This window comes from Bubalus bubalis, chromosome 9, assembly GCF_019923935.1.
Source record: "Bubalus bubalis isolate 160015118507 breed Murrah chromosome 9, NDDB_SH_1, whole genome shotgun sequence".
Taxonomy (NCBI): Eukaryota; Metazoa; Chordata; class Mammalia; order Artiodactyla; family Bovidae; genus Bubalus; species Bubalus bubalis.
Genome location: NC_059165.1, coordinates 48,436,779 through 48,452,817, shown reverse-complemented (window position 1 = coordinate 48,452,817; position 16,039 = coordinate 48,436,779). Strand labels below are relative to the sequence as shown.

The window sequence follows — 16,039 nt, the reverse complement described above, 5'->3', positions numbered from 1 at the left end:
AAGATCCTAGGGACAGAGGAGCCTGGTGGGCTAGAGTCCATGGGGTCACAAAGAGTCAGACCCAACTGAGTGACTGCACACATGCACAGAAAAAGCATGGGCCTAGAGGACAAAGGTCTGGGTTTTCATCCTGGCTCTGCTACTGACCTAGTGTTTGTCCTTAGGTGACTCTAGAGCGTGGGGATGGGCCAGAAAGCATACTGGACAAATACATAACCCATGTGTACTGCTCTGTTTTCCTACACTCCCTGCAGGCATTACTAATTGATCAGTGCTTCCCGCTCAGCTTAAGTAGCAACTTCTCCCTGAGTCAGAACCCTCCTCGGCTACTGCCTGGAGACGTGCATGTGGCCCCAAGGCCTGGCTTGGCTCCAGCCTGGCCTCCTGCAGGAGGTTTTCAAATGTAGTGCAGGGGTTCAGCAGCATCACTCACCTCCAGGATGTGTTCATCCTTGTTTTCTCGGTCCAGCTGCCGGGCAGTGGCTAGGAGACCTGGAGGAGAGATGGTTGGGGGGAGACTGGAGCAAACGGCTCCCAGGGCCATTTTACTGGGATAAATTCAACGCCTACATTCAAAGCCTAGCTCAGAATTCTTTTGGTCTTGGGAGAGCACGAACATAAAGAGGAAATGGAAATCTGGAGAGAGAAGAAGGGGAGGAGAGGTAGGGAGAGGACAGCAGAGGTGATAGTGTAAGCTGGGGTCCCTACCTATTTCCTGCTTCCGCCATGAGGAGGGTGCTGAGCCCAGGATACTGTTACTGTTGAATGAAAAGGCCGCTCATCAGGAGTTATAACGGGGGTCACAGTCACTGCCTCTAGTTCCCGGGGAAATCACAAAGGGGTGACGTTTTACTCCTTTGTTCTAATTCTCTTGCTCACCTGGCACCTAGAATGGGCTCTTCCCATGCCCAGCTGGCACAGATGAGCCAGAGGAGGGCTGCTCTGGGCTCCTCCCCGCACTTCTGTAAATTCCCAAAGGTGAACTTAGTGATCTGTAATTCTGGTTTTCATTTTCTAGGCACTGTGGCTATAAATTGAGGCTATAATGGTGAAAAGAAGCCAGTTCTCTGCCTGTATCAGACAAGTCAAGCTCAAGATTGTTGGGAGACCAGAGGGGCACCCGAGCCCATAGACTTGAGAGGTCCTAGCTGAGTAGGCGGGACCCTTTTCAATGAAGGCAGAGCTATTGGTAGGGCGTAGTGGGTGTTCTAAAAGCTTTCTGTAAGTTTCTTGATCTTGTTTAGGCAATTAAATGATAGAGTAATGGAATGAAGTGTGGGGGTGGGGGCTTCCTGAGGGGAAAAGGGGATCTGGTGTTGGGGTGGGGTCTCCAGTACAGATGTGAGGAGTGACCTCTGTTGGGGGCGTGTCTTTGCCTTTGTGTCATTCTGGCTCTTTCTTCCCTCACTGAAGGCAGCCATGGGAGAGGTCCTAGGAGGTTGTTGGAAAGCCCCACAATCAGGAAGGAAGATGTTCCCCTGGGACAGAGTGAATATTGTTTCAGTTCACCCCACCCAGCTTGTCCCCAAGCCGAGGAACCTGCCGGGGAAGGCCCGGCATCCGGGGGACCCCCAGGAAGAGTGCAGGATGAGAGGGCTTGGCGGAGAGCCTTCCTTCCAGCTCAGTCCTGCCCCCCTCCTGCTCCTGCTCCCTCTTCTGCCCCTCTCCCCTCTCTCTGTTGATCCCCCACCTCTCTTGCCTTCCCAGGGATTCCTCTCTCCCTCCCCTCTCTGTGTGTCTGGGAAACTCAGTCACTGTTCTTCTATCTCTAGTTTTACTTTTCTCTCTTTCCTTTCTCTCACCACCGCCTCCCCTGCTGCCTTCTCCCCCACCTTCTCAGGGCCGGTGTCCCTGTAATTGCTGCTGGACCCCCTGGACCATTGCCCTTGTGCTCCTCCACATCCCCCTCTCTGAGGTTGGTATGAAGTCCTAGATGGGAGTAAGGCCGTTAGCAGAGAAAACTGGGGAAATCTGAATGAAGTCTGTAATCTCCTGAATTCCCTTGCACCATTATTAATTCTTAGTGTTGATACATACACTGTGTTAACATTAGGGGAACCTGAGTGACTGGTATATGAGAACTCTCTTTGCAGCTCTCCTGTAAGTCTATGATTATTTCACCATTGAAAAAGAAGAAAAAGTTTTTTTTAAAAAGAAAGAGAAAATGGACCTACTTGCTCTGTGTTCAGCAAGTCCTGGGTCTTCTCCTCCTGACTGTTGCTTCCGTCACCATTTTTACCCAAGTGCCCGCCCAGCATGCTGCCTGTCAGAATCTTCCCCGCCCTTCAGCTCAGCACAGCTGCCTGCTATCCCATGAAGCCATTGCTGGTCCACCACACTGAGCAGCTTCCTCTCTCCTCTAAACTCACAGCCTCACATCCACTCATCTTTTACAATGTTGTACTCTTTACACAGGTTCTACAGCTCTTTTTATATCCAAATCTTTATACTCCTCATGGATTGGGTTCCTCAAGGGCTGAAACTGTGTCTTATTCTTCTTCCCCTCTCCATAGCACTTAACTTAAATGCCTTATAAGGACAGACACCTTCAAACATTTGCGGGATAAATGAGTCTTGGGCTTAACCAATGATTGTGGATGCTGGCAGAGATTCATTCATTCATTCCCTCATTATTTGTTGAGGTTCTACTCTGTGCCAGGCCTCGATATTATAGTTTTCAAAAAACATTCAAAGTTCCTTTTCTGGAAAGCTTGTTGAAGTCTAGTGAAGTATGTGGATAATTAATGGAATAATCACCACATTATAGATGACTATAATGTTCTATGTGATAGCATGTTTTTTAAAAGTAAATGCTGCTGGGAGATGTATTATAGTGTCAAAAAAAAAAACTTCTTTAAGAAAAGAACAGCTGGGCTGAGATCTGAAAGAAAAGCAGGAGTTACCTTGAAAAAGGAGAGGAGACCCCTGGCAGAAGGAAAACCTTTGCAAAGGCCCTATGCCAGGAGAGGGCGTGCGTGGACTGAGGGAGGCCACATGGTTGGAATCAGAGAGTGATGGAGTGAGAGAGGTAAGCTCATGGGGCGTGACAGGGCTTAGCTTTATCTTAAGGGCATAGGGAAACCAGCCAAGGGATCCAGGTATGGAAGTAGGACAATCTAAGGGATAAGTAAGGTAGGCGGGGGTGGGGGAGAGGGGTCATTGCTGGATTTATTATTTTATTTTTAAATGTTCATGCTGATAAGAATTTCTTCTCAACTGAAGGAAGACTAAGCATCTCTGCCCTTTGGGGCATGTTGCCAGACCTGGTGTCAGGGAACTGTTAACAGTAGACACAGCAGGGATTTGGGAGAAGTAGAGAACCTATTACCTTAGGTGAGAGATGTCTTCCCGCTTCCAAAAAGGGAGGGGCCGAGTGGGCCCAGGCAGACAGCCAGCTTGGGAAAAGCATCCTCCTTTCAGGAAGACTAATCCACTCCCCAAGGTCAAAGGTTCCAAACAGATGTCACAGGGCAAAACGGCACTTGTGTCCTCCACCCGCTGTCTGCCTCAGGACCCCCAGGCCCATCGCTTTTCCTGACTTTCTTTTGCCTTAAGGATCATGAAGGAAGCTGCTGCTAGCTCTCCCCCACTCCCCCGCCTCCCCACCCGGCTTTTTCCAATCTTGCCAGACTTCTGTCCTTCAAGGACAAGAGTCAGTGGTTGGAGCTGGAGAATGGGAAGTTGGGTTGGAAGGCAAGAATGTCAGCGTTCTCTGCAATAGCATTGTTGTTCATGGTCCAGAGGGGCACAAGGCCTTGGAGCTGTACCTGCAGCCGTGGGAACTGGCTCTCATTCTTCTGGGAGCCAGGCAGGCAGCATAAATGCAGGAAGCAGGCCGGAGTGAAAGGACTGTGAGGAAAGAGGACACGCCTGCCCTACACGGGGAGCTGCTGTTGGCTCAGGTGGTTGTGCAATTGGCATGGCTAGATCTTCTAGTTACAGAAGTCTGGAACATTTTGTGAGCTTTGCTCATTTTTAAATGTTGGCAACAACTTGAAAATTACTGTTTAAAGCTTGTGCAGACCAAACAGAACACTGTTGTGGACTATATCTGGTTCACTGCTGCAAGTTTTTGACCTCTAGATTCCTCCGAACCATCCTAGATGGCCTTGGGTTGAGGACAGATCTTTGTGAGATTGTTGACTCCTCTGAAGTGGGTCTCTATTACCATCACTCCCTGGGCAGGCTTGAGATCAGTTTGAAACTAGAGTTAAGAGACTCAGCCTGTGGCTTGTGATTCTGGGGAATGGTCATGTTGGGAACACTTGCAGGGTTGAAATAGTCCCAACTTGACAACACGGGGAACCTGCTTAGCTTCCCTGGGCCCCAAGGAAAGAAAACTGACATATTCTTATTCTTCCATAGAGATGGACTTTGATGAAGTGCGGTTCTCAAACATAGCACACATCAAAATCTTCTGGATGTCTTATTAAAATATAGATTTCTGATTCAGTAGGTCTAAGGTGGAGCCTGAGAACTCGACCTACTAGCTGGTTCATATGCGACACTCATGATGCCGATCTTTGGATCACACTTTGAGAAGCACTGCTGTAGAGAATCCTATTCACCCAGGTTTCTGAGGTCCTTACCTGTGAGAGGATGAAGGACAAAGAATCCCATATGGTTCCCGCTGGTGATATTGAAGGTCAGTTTCCCCTTGGAGCTGGAGTCCGGGTCCCAGGCATCCAACTGAAGCACAGAGGTGTGCAGGGGCGCATCCTCCCGGACGGTGGGGTAGAACACAGGTCTGGACATCTGGGGTGGGTTGTCATTGACATCCAAAACCTCAATGTAGACTTCAGTTACAGACGAGAGGGGGATGGAACCCTTGTCTACTGCCAGTACCGTCAGCCAGTAACAGGATGCAAATTCTCGGTCCAGGGGTGCCAGAGTCTGAATCATTCCTGGGGAAAGGTGATCACCAAACCCAAAGTATTTCAGAGCTCAAAGTAGCTCTAGAGAGCACTTTACTTAACAGTCCTGAAACCATACCATGGAAAGGATATTAACAAGTGTTTCAGGGGAAAAGGGAACTGTGGCCTATACGGTGTGGGAGCTGCTGAGTTAAACACAGGGGAGCTCGTATTCTTATTGAAGAACCTCTCAGAGCCTTTCTCTGCTAAGACAGATCCATAACTCAGCCACACAGTTATGGGTATACGGGCACATGCAGGGTTTTCATATGGGCATATGGGCACACGCAGGGTTTTCAGAAGGCTGTAGTAGTTGACCTACTTTCTCCTGACTACTTCAACCCAAGTCCAGTTTATTTATTTCACATTCTCTAGGTGGGATTTCCATGCTTTGGTCCTTACAGTGGTTCCTTCAAGCTTCAAGTCCTTATAAATACTAATTCAAGGGTGAGGGATTTGATGAATAAATTGCTATTCCCCCTCTATCATCTTCATGATTTTAGAGACTTAGTTTCATTCATTAGTTCACTCATTCTACAAATTACTTATTGTGGGCCAACACTGTTCTAGAGGTCAAGGGTCCCAGAGTGAGCAAAAGAGGCTTGTGCCCTAAGCTCTCATGGGACATACTCAACTCTGAAGACCTAGGTGAGAGGGCAAGGCCCAGTTCACAGCCATAGCATCTCAGAGCTGAAGGAACCTCCTCTTTTGACAGATGGGGAAACTGAGGCCCATAGAAAGAGCATGACTTGACCAAGATCATGCAGCAAGTAAGCAGAAGAGCTGAGTCTAGAATTGACTCTCAATCTAATTCTCTTTCATCATCACCCTCTCCTTTACCCTGGCGAGAAATCATCCGTCAGGTTGTAAACTTCTCAAGGTGAATAACCTACTTTTATTCACCTGGGATCTTCTCTAAGTTACCTATCTCAGGGCCTCACAAGTAGAGGGTGCCCGGGGTTTGCTGAATTGCACTTATTGTCTATGGAGCTTCAAAGGAATAAGTGCATTGATGCCACCTTTTTGGAGGACAACTTGGAAAGATATATTAACATTGAAAATGTGTATTATCCTTTGACCCAAGAACTGCATTTTTAAGAGTTTTTCCTATAGAGACTCATGCGTACCAGTAAAAGTATATGAACAAATGCAGCCATTAAAAAAGAGTGAGGAAATTCCCAGGTTGTCCTGTGGTTAGGGCTCTGTAGTTTCACTGCCAAGCACACGAGTTTAATCTCTAGTCAGGGGACTGAGAATCAAAAAGTCATGTGGCGTGGCCAAAATAATTTAAAAAATAAAATAAGAGGGACAGGAAGGAGTGGCCCTATTTATTGGTCCTTTTAGCTTACAGCCTGACTTTTCTGAAAAGAGCCCCTGATTTCCCTTAGCCCCATCCTCTCCCAGCACCTGGCCCTCCCGTCCCTCCCAACGCCCAGTACCTGTGTCTTGGTTGATGCTAAAGGCAGCAAGGCCGGTGCCACCGCGCAGGAAGTACTGGAGCTCCCCATCCAAGCCAGTGTCATCATCGTGGGCGGCCACTACCATCACTGAAGCTCCTGAGGGGCTGTTCTCCTGCACCTGGCACTGGTGCACAAAGGAGGCAAAGCGGGGAGGGTGGAGATTCTCATTCACATCCAGGACGATCACCTCCACGTGGCAGAGGGTCCTGCGGGCCAGGGGCTTCCCACTGTCGCTGGCCCATAGGCTCAGGTTATATCCAGCCCTCCTCTCAAAGTCCAGCTCTTTCTCCAGACTGAGTGCCCCGGTCATTGGGTTCACGTGGAAGGTCCCGTGGGCATCATCTAACAGGACATACTGTACTTCTCCCGCAGGGCCCAGGTCAGGATCAGAGGCATCCAGAAATGTTAGAATAGTCGCTGGGGGTAGATCCTCTGGGACCTTAAGCCTGCGGTGTTCTGTGATGCACTGAGGGGAGTTGTCATTGACATCTTCCAATGTGATTATCAGGTCAGTGACAGAGAAAAGCTGGTGGCCCTTCCTGGGCTGGTCCCTGGCCTCCACCTTGAGTATATACCGAGGTTCTGATTCCCGATCCAGGTGTCCTGTGACAACCATTTCTCCTGTGAGAGGATGGAGGGAGAACTTCTCTGTGGGGCTTAACAGCACGTATCGAACCCTCCCATTATCCTCTGAGTCAACATCTTTTGCTTTCAGCTCTGCAACAGTGGTTCCAACTTCTGTGTCTTCTGAGATTGTTACCTGGTACCCACCGGGAGGAAATCTGGGTGCGTTGTCATTCCAGTCTTCCACATTCACTGTCAGCAGCTTCCAGGAGGACTTCTGGGGAGTGCCCAGGTCATATACTGTTACATTGAGGACGTAGAAACTGGTAGCTTCATAGTCTAAGGGGGCAGCTACAGTGAGCAGCCCTGTTTCTAGCTCAATGTCAAAGCAACCCTCTTCATTGCCATCTGCAATCACATAGACCAGTTTTCCATTAAAGCCAGCATCAGGGTCAGTGGCTGCCAGATGGGCTAGAGGTGTGTTGAGAGGAGCACTCTCAAGGATGTCAATGGACTGTGGAAAGTGGTCCTCAAACTGAGGGGTATGATGATTGATCTGATATGCACTTAAGGAAGTGAAATCCTCATCATTGGACTCCTGATTCTGAAGCCCAATAGAGTGCAAGATGGTCTTTGTGAAATGTGTCAGTACCCCTGTCTTCTCACACTTTACAGGGACCTCAAAATGAGGGTCCTTCACTACAGTAACATTCAAAGTCATGGGTGAGGCATAATTTTTCCCATCCGAAGCTGTAATTTTCAGGGAATAGTTGATGGGTTGACCGGTAGTACGGTTCCTAAAAGAGCGTTTGAGGGATATCACGCCAGAGAAATGATTTAGATCAAAATACTCGAGTTCATTGCCTGATACAAACTCGTATTTTAGGTTCAGAAGCTCATCCACATCTATAGCTGACACAGTCATTACTGATTTTCCTACTGGCCAGTCTTCGTGGATAGACCCAGTGCAGTTAACTTCCTCAAACATAGGCTTGTTGTCATTCAGATTCTTGAGCCTAAGAGAAACAGACACTTCTTTTTCTTGGCGAAATGGGGATCCCCAATCTGATGCCCGTACCCGGAAAGTGTAAATTCTATTCATGAGCTCATAGTCCATGGGTTTGGAGGTGGAGATGATCCCCAGGTAAGGGTCAATAGAAAAGGGGACAGCATTTGGATGAGTGATGGAGTAGGTGATATATCCATTCTCTCCATGATCCTGGTCTGTGGCAGTAACAGTCAGAACACTGGTGCCTGGAGGGATGTTCTCATCAAAAGTGCCATCGTAGGAGGACCTGTTGAACACTGGGGCATGATTGTTACAGTCCATGATGTCAATGACCACAGTGGTGGAGGCCAGGCCCGGTGAGGTTCTGATGCGCAGCTGGTACTGGGCTTGGTCATGGAAGTCCATGAGCTTTGTGGTGGTGATCAGCCCCGTGCGGGCATTCAGTTTAAATGCTGCACTCTCTAAGGATGGCTTTAGAACATACTTCAGGTTGGGGAAGGCTGGGGTTACTTTCACCATCACCACACGGCTGCCAGTGGGGGAAAACTCACTAAGCTGCACTCTGTACATGGCCTTCTCAAATTTGAGGGAAATCAGTTTGGAAGGGGGTAGGTGAAAGCCCCTGATCTGGGAGTAAATGGAAGGTCTGCTTCCAGCCCTGGCCTGCAGGCTGAGGTTGAATCCATGAGGGTGGTCCATCCAGTTGATGTCTTTGACAGAAACCACGCTGAACTCACTGCTCCGGGCATAAGATTTGATGGCTTTGAAGTTCTTTCCAGGGTCACCACCAACAATTTCCAGCGAGTCCACGTCCGCCCCTGAGCTGTTTGCATCTACCATGACAGTGGCATAGGTGGTATCCTCGCTGCGGTCCGGTGCAGCCAAGACCACCGAGGAAATGGCTGGGGGCTTCCTGAGGGCAGGCTCTACATGGATGATGAGCGCAGCCAAGTTGCCAAATCCATTGCCCTCCGAGATCTTCCGCATGCGGTCCACAGCCAGTACCTGGAGCTCATGCTTCCCTCGCCAGGTAACGTTGAGCTTCCCAGCCAAGGTGACCACCCCGCTGGTGGGGTGGATGGCAAACATCTCCGACCTTGTGTTAAATGCATAATAGAACTCGGCGTTCTGGCCCAGGTCTGCATCGGTGGCACTCACCTTGCAGATGGGGCTCTTGAGGGGCATGTCCTCAGAGATGGTGACCCGGTATGAAGGTGGGGAGAAGAGGGGCTTCAGGTCATTCTGGTCCAGGATGCGGACCACCACGCGGGCCAGCGCTTCTAATTCCAGGGTCTTCTCTGTGGCTTGGATGATGAGGGTGTAGCTGTCTCGCACCTCCCTGTTCAGAAGGGCCGTGTTGCTGCTCTTTGTCCTTATTCTCAGAAAGCAGAAGTTGCCCACCACGTACTCCTCTGTTTTAAACACATTGGCCACATCTCCAGAGATAATCCGGTACCTCACTGCCCATTGGGGGCCTATGAGGTAGATGCCCATTTTCTCAGAGCTTTCCACATAGGTCTTGGGAGCAGAGTTTTCATAGATGGTTGCATTATATAGGGGGTATGTGAAGTGCCAGGCTGAGGAGATGAGGGGATTCTCACAAGTTGTACAGTGGAGCAAGAGAATGGCAAACCCCAACGAGGCAATAATCATGATGGAAAACCTCCTGAAACCCTGGGCAGAAAAAGAAAGGGTATGAGTTAGGAAAGAAATGGTCTCTACTGCTTTGGCTCTTAACTGGGGTGGTTTTGCCCCTCAGAGGACATTTGGCAATGTCTGAAGGTATTTTTTCCTTCCCAGGTGGCACTCATGGTAAAGAACCCACCTGCCAATGCAAGAAACTTAAGAGATGCAGGTTTAACCCCTGGGTAGGGAAGATCCCTTGGAGAAGGGCATGGCAACCCACTCCTATTCTTGCCTGGAGAATCCCAGGGACAGAGGAGCCTGGTGGGCTACAGTCCATAGGGTCGCAAAGAGCCAGACACAACCAAACCAATGTAGCACGCACAAAGGTATTTTTGGCTATTCCAGCTTGTGCAGGAGGTGCTGTTGGCATTTAGTAGATAGAGGATGGGGATGCTGCCAAACAGCCTATGGTGCACGGGAAAGACACCCACAGCAAGTCAGTAGTGCTGAGATTGCAAAACTTTGTGTTTGAAGAGTAACAGACTAGTTTAAGTGCTTCCTCAAGGGCATCCAGCAGATACAGTGGTTATCTGCTTCCCTCCCTTTTCCAAACCTTCAGTGGTTCCCTGTGCATGCATGCTAAGTTGCTTCAGCCGTGTCCAACTCTTTGGGACCCCATGGACTGTAGTCCACCAGTCTCCTCTGTCCATGGGATTCTCCAGGCAAGAATACTGGAGTGGGTTGCCATTTCCTCCTCCAGGGGATCTTCCCAACCCAGGGATCAAATGTGCATCTCTTATGTCTCCTGCATCAGCAAGTGGTTCTTTACCACTGGAAAATCTTCCTCAGTGATGCTGAAATCATTCTGAACAGGTACCCAAGCTTAGCAGTCTGGCACTAAATACTTCCCACAAGACACTTCCGTCAGGGCTGAACTCTAGTTGAACTGAGCTGCATCTGCACGTGTAGGAGCTGCGAAAAAGCAAAGGGACCAGGATCGCAGGCCTGGCATCAGGCTCCTGGGCCATCAGGCCTGGCTTCACTATTTACTAGCTGGGTGACTTTCTGGGCAGGTTGTTTCACTTCTATGAGCCTCGACCCCCTCTTCTGTAGAGTAGGAATAAGGATAATATCTACCTCATTTGATTGTTTGAAAATTAAGTGAAATAAGAAAGGTAAATGAGCTAACAGAGTGCCTGGCACATAGTAAGTTTTAACATAAGTGAAGTGAAGTGAAAGTCACTCAGTCGTGTCCGACTCTTGTGATCCCATGGACTGTAGCCCACCAGGGTCCTCTGTCCATGGGATTTCCCAGGGAAGAATACCAGAGTGGGTTGCCATTTCCTTCTCCAGGGAATCTTCCCAATCCAGGGATCGAACCCAGGTCTCCTGCATTTCAGGCAGATTCTTTACCATCTGAGCCACCAGGGAAGACGGTAAGTTTTAACATAATATTAGCTATTTTTAGTCATAGGAATCTAAGTTTCATAAATGGAAGGGGCCTGCCCATGGCCTGACAGCTACATAGAAACAAAGCACAAATTAATCCTGGTGAGACATCCATTGTGGTCCAGTGGTTATGAATCTGCCTTGCAATGCAGGGGACATGGGCTCAAATTCCTGCTCAGGGAAATAAGATCCCACATGTTGCAGGGCAACTAGGCCCGAGTGCCACAACTACTGAGCCCGCACATCACAGCTAGAGAGCCTGAGTATTGTAACCAAAGATCCTGCATGACGCAGCTAAGACCTGATACTGCCAAATGAGTAAATAAATATTTCATGGGGAAAAGTCCCTGGCTTAGCTACATCCTCCTCCACCAAAAGTCCCTTTGGATGGGGCCTGATTCTGGCTTGTCTTGTAATCCTGAAGAGAGAAACACCTTCTCTTCCTCCTCTGAAATGGCAGAGCTGAGCTGAAGTGGTGGTCCTGAGAGATAACGGAGCTCAGACCCGCTTCTCATGCAAAGATGGAAAAAGAGAACCCAGGTGGGAGAGGGATCTTGCCCTGAGTCACACAGTAGGTGGCCAGGTAAGAAGCAGCCCCTGGCAATTGTTGAAGTAACCACAAATGAGTGCCTCACCTCTAAGACCCACTGTTCCCCATCCTCTCCCTTACGGCTTCCTCAGTGGCTCATCCCTGAACTCCATCCTGGGTCAAAATATGAGACTCATCAGGGTCAAGGGTGGGGAGGGTGATGGGGGTGGGCTGAGTTTGGTTGCCAAACTGAGTCTTCTAGAAGCACGTGTGAGGTTGTGTGCACAAGGCTGGTGCCCGGCCTGACCATGGGAGTCTTGACTCTGGGGAGTTCATGGCTATCAGCCAGATGTGCCAAGTATTCCTGGAAGAAACAGGCAAGACTTGTTTTTCCAGTTGCCTTGGTCTTCAAAGGCAAGGAAGAGTTAAACGTCCAGGGCAAGGGGGAAAAAGAGGCTTAGATCCTTGTCTCTCTCGAGTCGAGACAACCGAAGGCAGGTTCTTTAAGACCTTGTGGGTTGCATCCCAACATGGGAAAGAGAGTGAAGGCAGAAATGGGAAAGTCAGCCTAACTTGGGATCTGAACGCCTGTGATAGAAAAGAATTTGATTATGCCTCCTCCTTTTAGGCTCCCTCCCACCATTCCTCACTTGACATCCTGTTGGTGGCGCCTATGCCCAGCACCTCAGAAGAGAGGGGCCAGGATGGAGGCAGACTCTACACCTGGGGTCCTAAAGCCGGTGACAGAAAAAGATGTTGTCTATTCCCCACCCTTCCCACCCCTTGCTGTCACACCTTGCTTGCCACTGCAGCCCACAAGGGTCCTGGCCACAGGGAAAAGCCACACTTGCCCATCCCTGACACAATTCCTTGCAAGCAGGAAGGGGACCACCCCCCCCAATCATTCAGACCCCACTCCTTCCCCCAGGATGGCATTGCTTTTGAAGTTGAAGCTGGAGGGGGGAAATGAGTGCTTACCTGGTCCCAGGTCCACACTCAATTCGGTGGCCCAGCAAGTCCAGGATGCAGGCAGCCTCCCAGCTCTGCCCGCCCTGCTGTGGGGAACACTTCCTGTTCACCAGGTCAGCTCCCGTGGAGGGCAGGTCCCAACAAGACACTCTGCTCAGCAGCTGCAGGGGTGCCTTGCAGAGCTAGAGTTCTTAAAGTGAGCTGCAGAGAAGGGAGCAGGGATGGGGTCTTGCCGGCGCAGGGGGTAGTGGTGGTAGTGGTGGTCAAAGGGAATGATGTCAAAGGGAATGAACCCTTGGGTGGGGGTTTGGTGCCCATGGCTGTGTTCAAGCTCTAGGATCCACAGACCTGGCGAGTGGTTTTCTGGGGGAAGGGCCTGTGTCTGAGACTTGTTTCTGGCACTGTGCCCAGGCAAGTGAACAGGCTTGCAGGGGGCAGGGACATGTTCAGCTCCCTGGGCTACCCTCCCCACCCACAGCACCTAGGACCACTATTTTGAAACATCTTGTGAAAGCATAAATCAATTCTTATCACTTCCATGCTTAAAATTTTCCATCAGCTTCCTATAGCATTTAGATGAAACCTGAAGTTGTATCATAGCCTGGAAGGCTCCCTACCACCTGAGCCCTGCCTGCATCTCAGATGATACCTCCCAGCACCCCTCTTATTGTTCATCAAGCTGCAGAACAAGGGTCTTCTTTCTCTTCTGCAAACACACCAAATTTGCACTTGCTGTTTTCCTCTGTTTAAGATTCACCCATGGCTAGCTCCTTCTTGTTATCCATTTCTCAGCTCTAATGTCACCTTCTGGAGAAGGAAATGGCAACCCATCCAGTATTCTTGCCTGGGGGATCCCATGAACAGAGGAGCCTGGAAGGTTACAGTCCATGGGATCGCAAAGAGACGGACACAACCGAGCAACTGAGCACAGTGTCACCTTCTAACCCCCAGGTTGATGTAGCCTGCTATCTAACACCCTTTTTTATCACTTCACCCTCATTTTCTCCATGGCACATGTCACCTCCCAATATTGTTCTTATTTATTTGTTTACTGTCTCCTGGGCTCCATGAAGACAGGAGCTTTGTGTATCTTATTAATGCATGAACTCCCAGTGCTTTGATCAGTGCCTGATACATAAACAAGCTCAGTAAATACTAGTTGAAAAAAATGGAAGGATCTGGACTTTGGAAAAGCAAAGACAGAGGGAAAACTGAGAGAACCTTTAGTCAGCCTCCCTTCCTTTTTGAAGCTGGAAAATAAAGTCCCTCAAAAAGAAAGGGGCTTGCCCAAGGTCACAGGGTGGGAACCAGAGCCAGGTTCTTTCCTCCTAGTCACATTGCGAGAAAGAGAAACTGTGCTCACTTGTAAATCCAACTGTTTGGGTTCAAGTCCAACTCTACCACTTGCTGACTGGATAACCTTGGGGAAGGCAACCTCTTCGAACCTCAGTTTCTTCATCTGTAAGATGGGCCTATTAAGAACAATGCTTTCCTGAGGTTTTAGGAAGATGAAACAGGATTATGTATGTTAATATGCTTAGTATGGTGCCTGGCCCATAGAAAAGCACTCAGTAAATATTAGTTACTGTTGTTTCAAAGCCAAGGCAGAATCAAAGACTGAGATTGGGGTGAGGGTGGGGTCCACTGAACCCCCTAGAGAAGGCCCAGTCTGCTCCCCAGCGGAGCAGGAAGCTGCTGGTCCCTGGTCGAGTCTGAGCTTGCTAGCCGAGCCACAGGCTGTGCTGGGAAGCTGCGAGCAGGCGCTTGTCTGGGGTGGGGCCTCAAGCTTTTGGCTCCCCAGACTCAGAGAGAAATCTGCATGTGGCTGAATGTGCACATTTTCAAGAAATCACATACACACACACTTAGGAGGCAATTTTGAATAATTGTGTGGGTACACTCTGTGTGTGTGCCTGCTTGACAAAATGAATGAAATGGGAGTAAATAAACCAGTAGCCATGGGGCTTGTGTGTGTGCACAGGTGTGAGCAAGTGCAGATGTGGGGCTTCATGAATGGGCTCTTTTAGGATATATGTGTGAATCAACGGAGAAGGCTATGGCACCCCACTCCAGTACTCTTGCCTGGAAAATCCCACAGATGGAGGAGCCTGTTGGGCTGCAGTCCATGGGGTCGCTAAGAGTTGGACACGACTGAGCGACTTCACTTTCACTTTTCACTTTCATGCATTGGAGAAGGAAATGGCAACCCACTCCAGTGTTCTTGCCTGGAGAATCCCAGGGACGGGGGAGCCTGGTGGGCTGCCGTCTATGGGGTCGCACAGAGTCGGATACGACTCAAGTGACTTAGCAGCAGCAGCAGTGAATCAAATTCTGTGTAACTCCCAATCCCATTTCATGCAGAAAATGGTTCACAGCGCACAGCTTCTGGCTGTGTGACTTTGGGCAAGTGACTTACATTCTCTGATCCTTAGTCTCCTGACTTCATAATATCATTTTGAGAATGAAATGAATTAAAGTACATAATTACTATGGTATATGACACAATTTTCAACAAATATTATCAAGTACTATTACTTTTTAGCAACTGGCTCAGATTGTTGAGTTTGTAGGTAATGAAAACTCCTAGATGTCTTTTCACACCACCCCCAATCTGTTCCTATGCAGGCTGATCTTCTGCAACTAAATGACATAGGGCTTTAACGAGACCAGGATTCATTTCTCCATGTGTTTCACTCACTGCTCCAGCTTCTCAGAATCTTAATTCAAATGTTTAGCACCTTGGTGATTGTAACATCTGTGTCTTTATCCAAGTCAGTGATAAAAGTCTGAATACAACTGGCAGGAACAGTGCTCTGAGATCTAGCCCTGTTTTCTTGGTTAGCGATCTCAAGTGCAATTCTGAAATGAGTCGTCTCACAATATAGAGAGGTCCCCGTCTCTGGGGGAATCCAAGCAGATTCTGGGTGGCCACCCGGGAAAGGATGTGCTATTCCAGGGGAATGGTTGCCCTTGGGGACTACAAAGAGAGCTCTAAAGTCCTTTCCAACTTACATGGGCAGGTTCTTTGGTTTGTGGAATTTGGGACTTCCTCTGGCTGTGGATCAGGGTTGCACATTCACTGATGCCTATTCAGTGGTCAGTGTAGTTAGCTGACCTGGCTCTTGGAAGACCTAGATCCAAAGTCACTTATTCCCTGGGAGTGTTGGTCAAGTCAGTCACCTAAGCCATCTGGACTTCCATCTTCACCTCTAAATGATGTGTGTGTCTTGGGGGAAGGGGCATGAATGGATCTGAGATTTCAGACCCCTCTGTTGCTTTCTTTTTTTCCTAATCAAGTTGTACTTGGAAACACAGCCTATAAACAGATAAAAGCAGAACTGCACTATTGAAGCAGGGCTCAAGGCCTCAGACTCTGCCTCCAGGCTTGTCCCTCATTCTCTTGGGAAGCACAGGTTTGAAAAACTAGACTGGGAGCCCCTCCAGATCTGACAAGTGGGGGCTCTGCCATCCTAACATTCTGTGTCCTGCCTGTATGTTCTGAACTGCATGATGGGATGTG

At 49.1% G+C, this 16,039-nt stretch overlaps 1 protein-coding gene across 2 annotated transcripts in view; it reads right to left on the bottom strand.

Annotated features, from left to right (window-relative positions):
- FAT2 (FAT atypical cadherin 2) overlaps positions 1–16,039 on the bottom strand; it is a 98,075-nt gene that overhangs the window by 64,999 nt on the left and 17,037 nt on the right. Inside the window, exons 1-4 of one of the 2 annotated variants that reach the window (XM_044947435.2) lie at positions 12,529–12,679; positions 6,353–9,620; positions 4,590–4,904; positions 434–492 (exon numbers count right to left, since the gene is read on the bottom strand). In XM_044947435.2, the coding sequence (XP_044803370.1) occupies positions 434–492; positions 4,590–4,904; positions 6,353–9,599 (3,621 nt within the window). In that variant the 5' untranslated portion in view covers positions 9,600–9,620; positions 12,529–12,679. Of the gene's footprint in view, positions 1–433; positions 493–4,589; positions 4,905–6,352; positions 9,621–12,528; positions 12,680–16,039 lie in introns of those variants that run through there. The other variant, XM_025292379.3, reaches the window with a different exon arrangement.